Source organism: Nesoenas mayeri, assembly GCF_963082525.1.
Source record: "Nesoenas mayeri genome assembly, chromosome: Z".
NCBI lineage: Eukaryota > Metazoa > Chordata > Aves > Columbiformes > Columbidae > Nesoenas > Nesoenas mayeri.
The window spans coordinates 66247574-66256531 of NC_137542.1; the positions used below are offsets into that span (position 1 = coordinate 66247574).

The 8958-nt window shown below is 43.4% G+C and overlaps 1 protein-coding gene across 1 annotated transcript; it reads left to right on the top strand.

Moving 5' to 3' along the window:
- Window positions 1-521: 521 nt before the first annotated feature.
- KCNV2 (potassium voltage-gated channel modifier subfamily V member 2) lies at window positions 522-6601 on the top strand (the record flags this gene model as incomplete). The annotated part of the gene is made up of 2 exons (XM_080362901.1): window positions 522-1961; window positions 5814-6601. The coding sequence occupies 2 exons, from the start codon at window positions 522-524 to the stop codon at window positions 6087-6089; spliced, it is 1716 nt and encodes a 571-aa protein (XP_080219027.1). The 3' UTR covers window positions 6090-6601.
- Between the last annotated feature and the right edge of the window lie 2357 nt (window positions 6602-8958).

The window sequence follows — 8958 nt, forward strand, 5'->3', positions numbered from 1 at the left end:
TAGGCTCGTGTGGATGAAAGAAATCTGTAATGTTCTCTCTCTCCCCATGTCCCCCACCTGCCCCTCACACATTCTAATTTTGAGATTCTTCTTAATCCATATATACTTGAATTAGGAAAACATATGAGTTTTATTATCATAAAACTTTAGGCTTTTTTTTCCCCTACTGATTTTTCATAGATTTATGGATCCATAATCATTCACGTCACAGCCTGAGGGAGATGAGGCTGGAACAGGATAATAGCCCTTAAATCCCCTTCTCTAAGCACTCAGATCTTCCCTGTCAGCAAGATTAAAACGGTCAACAGCAGTCTTCATGTGTCTATATCCCACACAGAGCTTTCACAACAACTGGAGTGGTGGCTGGCAGGGAGAAAAATGCAGAACCTCTGCTGTGCGTGATACTACTGAGATAAAGAGAGAAGAAAACAGGATTGTCAGCCTTTGCAGTGTTGGAAAGGACTGTGCCAGTTCCTTGATCAGGTGAATGCAAAGAAGGGACAAGAGTAAGGAAAAATAGTATGTTGCAGTTTAACATGCAGCGACAGTTTCCTTTCCTAAAACATAAAGGCAGAGAAAGACAAGGACCAAATGCCCTCTCGCAGACCGACAAGGGGAAGGATACGGAAGGCATGCGTGTAGACAAGCAGAGTGTCTTCTCTGCTGCTGCTCCATTGAACTCCCAGCCTCTACTGCTCCTGGGACCTGAAGGGAATTACAACTATTATGTGGATGATGAAGATGAGGAAGACGAAGAGAAAGAACAAGGAAAATGGCCAAGTGGAGATGCTTTTGAGGGAGAAAACAAGCCGTCATTATCCATTCCTTGCTCCCCTGACCCTTCTCCTGGAAGCCCAGCCAAAGCTTACACTTCATCTGTGTTGAACATCAATGTTGGCGGCCAAAGCTATCGCCTCACCTACCAGGCAGTGGCCATCTATCCCAAGACCCGCCTGGGCCGCCTGGCTACCTCCACTGACCGTCGCTGCCAGCTGGGCCTGTGTGATGACTACGCTGCCCAGGTAGATGAGTATTTCTTTGATCGGGACCCAGCCGTCTTCCAGCTTGTGTACAACTTCTATGCCTCAGGGGTGCTGCGTGTGCGGGATGAGCTGTGCCCCCGCAGCTTCCTGGAGGAGCTGAGCTACTGGGGCGTGCGGCTCAAATACACACCTCGCTGTTGCCGCATCTGCTTCGAGGAGCGCCGTGACGAGCTGAGCGAGCAGCTGAAGGTCCAGCGTGAGCTGCGCTCCCAGGCAGAAGCTCAGGAGAATGAGCAGCTCTTCCACCACATGCGCTACTATGGTCCCCAGCGCTGGCGCCTCTGGAACCTCATGGAGAAGCCTTTCTCCTCTGTCACCGCCAAAGTGATGGCAGTGGCCTCCAGCTTCTTTGTGCTCATCTCTGTGGTGGCCCTGGCACTCAATACAGTGGAGGAGATGCAGCAGGTAGACCGGAAGAGTGGGGAGAGCCGGCCTGTCTTGGAGCACATTGAGACCCTGTGCATAGCGTTCTTCACACTGGAGTACCTGCTGCGCCTGGTTTCTACCCCAGACCTGCGCCGCTTTGCCAGCAGCGCCCTCAATGCAGTAGACCTCATTGCCATCCTGCCCCTCTACCTGCAGCTGCTGCTTGAATGCTTTGCTGATGATGACCAGCCCCGAGGTCGGGGCTCTCAGCATGAGCACGATATCGAGAAGGTGGGACGGGTGGGCAAGGTGGGACAAGTTCTTCGCATCATGCGCCTCATGCGCATCTTCCGCATCCTCAAGCTGGCCCGCCACTCCACAGGGCTGCGTGCCTTTGGCTTTACTTTGCGCCAGTGCTACCAGCAGGTGGGCTGCCTTTTGCTCTTCATTGCCATGGGCATCTTCGCCTTCTCTGCCATGGTCTACACCGTGGAGCACGATGTCTCCAGTACCAACTTCACCAGCATCCCTCATGCTTGGTGGTGGGCTGCCGTAAGTAAACACATCTCACCTTTCTGGGTAGCCAGAGATCTCTCTCCCTCTTCCCCTCCCCTTCCTTGCTAAAATCACTGACAGTCTTGAAAACAGCAGGCTTAGATCAGTGAACATCTGCTCCGAATTCTGAGCTTACAGGACATATGCACTCACTCACGCACACATACATAAGCACTCATTCACCTCTGTTGTAAGCTGAAATGAAGCCTTAATCAGGCAGACAGTGTTGAAATTCCTGTCTGACCAAATGTAGACACTACTAGCACTTTTAAAGAAGAAGTGAGCAAAGAGACAGGAACAATAATAATAATAATAATAGCTTGCATTGGCCTAGGTGGCTGGAGGTGGACACAGGAGTTTCATTCTTATCCTTTTTGTAGATCTGCTCTGACCCATCATACAACTGCAAGATGATAAATCATAGTTTATTAACTACAGTCTGGTCATGGAAACTTGCAAAGCTGAAGCTGTTGCAGAGCTCTGGCTGTTAAAAATGCACTGGAACCAACAGTTGTTTTAGACAAGAGATTGTGTTCTGTTCCTTATGAGGCACATCTAAGGTGCATATCTGCACACACACAAAACATTGGTGGTTATTTATATGGTTCCAGGTTTGCAGAGGAACAAATACAAAAAGAAACAGAATGGCTCAGGGGGCTGATAATGGGATAAACTGCCTTCTACATCTAGGTCACTGGTTTGAATCCCGTATCAGTCAGTACTGAGAGCTGGTTAATGTCACCTTGAATCTTTTTTTGCAACCTCTGCCAGAAAGAGTGTGATTTTAGTCCCATCCCAAGCACTTGGAGTGAGGATAACTGGCTGAATTTCAGCTGACAAGCTTCAGAAATGAAGACAGAATGACCTCGTTTCTAGAGACCGTCACTGGGTTAGTGCTCTAAGGTACATAGACACATCTCGTTGAGAGGTCTGAACTATCACTGACCTGTATTATACCGTGTTATGTGGAGGGGTGTTAATTGAGGCAGCATTTTCTGGGCTGTTTGGTTTACATCTTTCAGGGGCATGAAGATTTAGACAGGAACACAGAGCTATGAGATTTTTAAGTCCTCCACCTTGCTTAAGTGACTCCTGGCTCTAGCACTGTCCTGGCAGCACTGTTACAGCATCCTAAACTCGATACGCCCCTCTAAAGGGCTCAGGAAGCAGTTCAGCTCCAGGCTTGGATTGCATTTAACACCCAAGGACAGACATACATTCATTTACAGAAGGCCAACCAATACTTCTCAAACTGTTGTGAGATCAAAACGATAGTTACATCCTTCAAGCTGAGCCACAACAGCAAACAAAACACTTCTGGGTTTATCAAGACTAGCAGACAATGGAGAAGGAGACGCAGGCTCTAAGTATAGTAAATGCTTAACAGATAATCTTAATGCCCAAGTATGGCAGTTTCAAAATCATCATTTTTACAGCAATCTTTTGGCAAGGAAGAGGTGGTTTTATGAAGGACACTGGGGAGAGGGGAAAGTTGATCCCAGCCTGTGTTGCTGCCTATGGTATCTCAGAGCTGGAAAACAACAACCCTCTTATGCTGCAGAAGATGTATGGATATAGAGCAGCTTGGATCAAAACACAGGGCAGGTAGACAGTGCAGGTGCTGAGAGAAGGCAAAGGGTCCGTATCTTGACTGTCCATAACTCTATGGCTTCTTCTAGTCTGTCATCACATACATGTGATTTTGCAGCAGCTGATGCTGGCCTCTACAATCCATGTTTATGGCAGGGCCCCGGGAGCACTTCTGACCCCTGGGCCAGGCTATGGGGCTGGCTATGTCCCAGTCACTTCACTGGGGAAGGAAGCCCATGTAAATGGACAGGAAAGGAGTAAGATGATCATTTAGATACTTCTAATAAACCTATAGGACTATGACTGTAGCATGAACTTTGCAATTCCAAGACATAAAACTCCTTTTAAAGCCTATTCATTCTTTGAGAGTGAAAATTAAGATTTTATTAATTTCATTAAAATCCAACAGTGTTCACTGCCTCATACACACAGGAGGACAAGTATCCGTCCCAAACTGTCACAGGTGATGTAGAAGACTATGCCAGTGGAACAGAACCTTATCACAGGATAATGGTTTTGTCCTGGCTGGTAGAGATAAACATCTTGCCTTCATCTCAGTATTTATTTTTGGAGATATTTATCCTGTATTATCATTCAAATCCAGTGACTTAATTTCCATTAAACCAAGTGACTAATCCTTTTTATTCCACAGGAAGCACCAGGTGCATCCTACAAATGTGCTTACCCAGTGCTGTCTCATATACCCTAATGCTTTCTTCGTTTGAAATAACATTTTATATAGCATGTCAGTGGATGGCAGGCTGCACACTGTGACCTTCCTAAGACTTATCTCAGTGCTAAAGCCACAGGGACATTACAGTGAAAGTCCGACTGCCTGTGGTTTATTTATGTATCTGTTTCATAGATACATAGGGTGTGTCGAGACGCTGTTAAAAAAGAATAAAAAATGAATTGGCACCTCCCCTCCTTTGCACAGACTACAGGGTGCCAGATGGCAGAAACATGCAAGTTTTACCTGCCAGAGAAAAATACATTGTATTTACTAAATGTAAAAATTTTAAACAATCAAGAATTTTGCAGTGGAAGTAAATAAATAAAGTTGGTGTATGCTGACTATTTGGCAGTACATCAGTCATATATATCATCCACATAAGCAAACATCCATGAATTTTTGAAACTAGATTTTACAAAGAAGCTATTGCAGTATTTGGTATAGTACCAGGTACATATAAAACACAGTTCCTTCATACGTCCACAGGCTAAAAACATAAAATGGTCATGGCTGAGAAGAAAAAAGTCTATGAAACTATGTAGACAATATGATGGTAATATATACAGATTCATATAAAGTGGATATACTTAAAAAAACAACAAACAAAAAAAAGAAACAAACGAAAACCAAAACCAAACAAAAAAAACCCTCCCAAAGTCTTCTTCAAAAGAGAATTCAGTAAAAATTTCCCACCTGGGTACCTGTCAGCTAAAACAAACAGGAATATTCCCTACTGAAGGCATGCATACATCTTACTTTTGTAACCTCTGACATACAGCTGAACAGAAAGATCAAACAATTTAGCCCTATATATATATATATATGTTGCAAGCATATACTGAACAAAATCTTCCAGGCAACAGAGAAAGATCTTTGTTTTTTCCAGAGCTCCTTGTAGGTATGTAACTATTAAAGGGGATTTTATCTAGAAACTTCAGTGTTCTGGCTCACTTCTTCCTCTAGGGTAAACACTATAAAAATATATTTCAAATTAGCTGAAGCTTTTAATGTGTTTTTCATTGTTTCATAAAATATATATGATAAACAAAGGTAATACTGAAAATACAACCCACAGAATAAGTCACAAAATACTGAGTTTTATAAGCACACAGGATTTAAACACAGAACATCTGTTCCAAGTAACATGATGAGGGCGCAGGGCTGCGGTTATCTGGATTTGCGCGCTCGGGGAGCTAGCTCTATCCACTCTTTGCAGCCAGGCAAATGCACCTTCTGCACAGGCTGGTGCAGAAATTGTTTGCAAATTCCCTCTGCAGGACAGAGCTTTTAAAAATCCTCCTGAATGTCATCAAACTGCTCTGCTGCCTTTCTTTACTGCATGAGAGGGAGGTTTTTTTAATTGGAGGTTTTTGCGTACGATGGACAGTACAGAAAAGAAGGCAGCAGAGGATACTTCAGATTTATGATTCAAAGTGCAAAAATGCTAGCTTTAAAATTGTCCCTGATCCCTGAGCATACCTGTTTGTACGCTTCTTCTAATAAGCTGAATGTTGGTTTGCCTGTAGGTCAGCATCTCCACAGTGGGATATGGAGACATGTGTCCAGAAACTCACCTTGGCCGCCTGTTTGCTTTCCTCTGCATCGCGTTTGGAATAATCCTGAACGGCATGCCCATCTCCATTCTCTACAACAAATTCTCAGATTATTACAGCAAGCTGAAGGCCTACGAGTACACAGCTCTCAAGAAAGAAAGGGGAAAGGTGGAGTTTACACGGAGAGCCATAAAGAAATTATCCGAATGCTGTGGAGAACATGTAACACACCATTTGTCACACCACTGATACGATTTGTGGCTTGGATATTGTGAGGGAAGAGAGGAGATGAATGATGAAGAGAAACAGATCAGCCAGGCTAACTGAAGATAAACTGAGAAGGCCAAAAGTAACAAAAGTAAATGGTGAGATCTGTTTTAAAGGGGATTTTTTTTGTTGTTTTTGTTTTAGTTTTTTGTTTTTGTTTTTGTTTTTGTTTTTTAAGGCTTAGGTTACAACATAGAACAACAGATTACTTTTCTTGGCTTTTTTTGGGCTGTAAGCAGCACTTAAACGCTCCTCAACTGAATGACACTCTTCAGATTAACCACCCAGCAACTCTGAATTAGACCCACATGAAAATGTAAGCCCCTGCTACTGATTAGACCCACAATAATCAAACAAAAGGAAAACAAATTGCTGCCACTAAGGGTCAGCCACCTTGCTGCTGTCAAGGCAGTCTCAAAAATTAAACAAATAGAATACTCAATATATTGACTGCATTGCTGAAATTGGTTTTCCACCAGCTTTCAAAAACAGGAAAACAGCCCAGAGCATTTACCTTAATATTAGCAGAATCTATACTCCTTAAGCTTTCAGCTTCTCTTTCCACTGTCAGATAGCTATGCTTCACAGTTCTATTTTATTTTCCAAATGCAGCCCTGAAAATTATTGCCGTTTTCATACCTAGGCAAGCAACACACTGCTTTTAGTATTTCCCCCACACACACCTCCATTATCATCTTTCATTATGCCAAGAACAAGGGAATAAGTCTGGAGGCTGAGTTGATAAATGTCACTGATCAATTTTGAAAACATTTCCAAACCAAAACCTTTGTTAGATATAGGATTAAGTGATAAACTAAATTTATTTTGCAGCATTTAATGTATCTACTTATTGAATAGTTAGAATAATAACAGGCATATCACAGGATATAAATGTTAGAGCAGCATTTAAAAAGATCAAATGAAACATGTAACGGATAATATCTCATAAAGACTTTTTATACAAAGGATCTTATCAGCATTTATCTGTAACCAATTTTAAATATAATTTAAAGTTAGGATACTTTTCTGGTACACACAGTCACTGAGGACGCAATTCTGACACTGCAGCTCACACCATGAGTACCTTAATTCCTTGGATTACTGAGCCTTCCTGCACAGCTGGATGCAATTTCTCAAACATCAGAAATTCACCCCAAAAACCCATGCAACAAGTAACAACAACAATTAAAGGGAATCAGAGTTTCTGGATCAGTTTCACGGCATATCAGGAACAGTCATACCAGTTTAGAAATACTGACCTGAATAACATATCTGAAAGAAAGGTTCTTTTATTGATACGCAGATACAGATAGAATTTTTTAAGGGGTAACAAAAAGAACCAATGGTAACCATCACTGATATGACCCATGGCTGATAGTCAGCAGCACTCTTGCTGTAAAAAAGCCTGATGGCAGGGATGCATATTAAAATTATTGAACTCTCATGCTGTCTGTGCTGCCCTGCAGAATGCAAATGGCTGCATTCAAATCTCAGAGCCGCACTGGAGACAATAGTGTGAAGCTTACTCTTTGGACAGCTGAGGGTGATAAAGTTCATTAATTTTGCCATGTCCATGCAAATTGTGTCAAGCACAGGGACATTTGTCCTTTCAATGGTGAGAAGGTAATTAGTAACCAAGTTGCTCTTCTCATTCTCTACCTCCAGACAAACGTATCATAAGCCCATCTGTCATTTTGTTCTTTAGGAATGACAGTCAGCACATTGTGTGCTGATCAGCTCTGTTAAAAGCTAAACCATGTCTTTAAGGCACAGCTGAGCCCTGGGAGTTGAATGTGATAGATGTTTGCTGTTCAGGACTGCACACAAAGCAGCAGGCGCAATCCTGGCACTCACTGAGAAGAATAGCTGCTTTACTTTGGCTCTAGGGATGGTTTGAATTTGCATGGCCCTTCTGCACAGCAACAACAGGATGAGGAGCTTTCTGAAGCCACAGGAAGCTCCTCTGTGAGGCCCCCACTGCAGTTCGGTGAGGTGGCAGGTTACAAGCATGCAAAAGCACAACTGTGTGTTATTTTCAACATGCAGCTTGGGTTAGATTCATTTAAAGGACTTAAACGTTGGTGATTACTCAACTTTCCAAGTTATGGGGCGCCCTAAATTAATTTCCTTGTCTGGAGGAAACAGTAGTTGCGTGTACCACACAGACAGGATGCAGATGCTCAGGCTTGCATGGCAAGATCAGCAGCTACTTGCCACATGGAGAAATCCAGAGCCTGAGCATTTTCTCTGCTGAGGCTGGACTTCTTCATAGCCCCCAACTTGACACAAACCACTGGCCTCATTTTGCACCCCATTTCCCTGACGTGCAGGACCCTCTGAAGTAGATGTTCTTCCAGACATACAAGACTTCCCACCCAAAACATGAGCAGGAGGAAAAGGACTGTTTGTATTAACCAGGAGTCAGAACTGAATGCTCTCAGCAAGTGCTTTCTTATCTCTCCAACGAGACTTTAATGCACAAGTCACATAGTTCTGCTCTAACCATTCAAATACAGCTTGGAGTGGGTCTCTCCCACTCCTCTAACTGAAGCTGTTCCACTTTGCACCAAGTAACAATAACAACCCACCAGTGACAAAGATTATACAGTTTGGTGTCAGCAGCACTCAGCTGGGGGAAAACCTGAGGGTCACAGTCCCCGCTTCAATAAAGAGCTCTGAATATACCCTGACCAAGCAGCAAAATCTTCCCAAACACTAACTCTCTCCTGGCCCAAGCAATCTTTGGATGAAGGATTTAGACCGGGAAGACTCCACAGTTAGTCCCTGGCACAGTGCTGCCACAGAAAGACAAGACTCTTACTTAGAGAACCCTGCAGGGTAATGGCCGTGG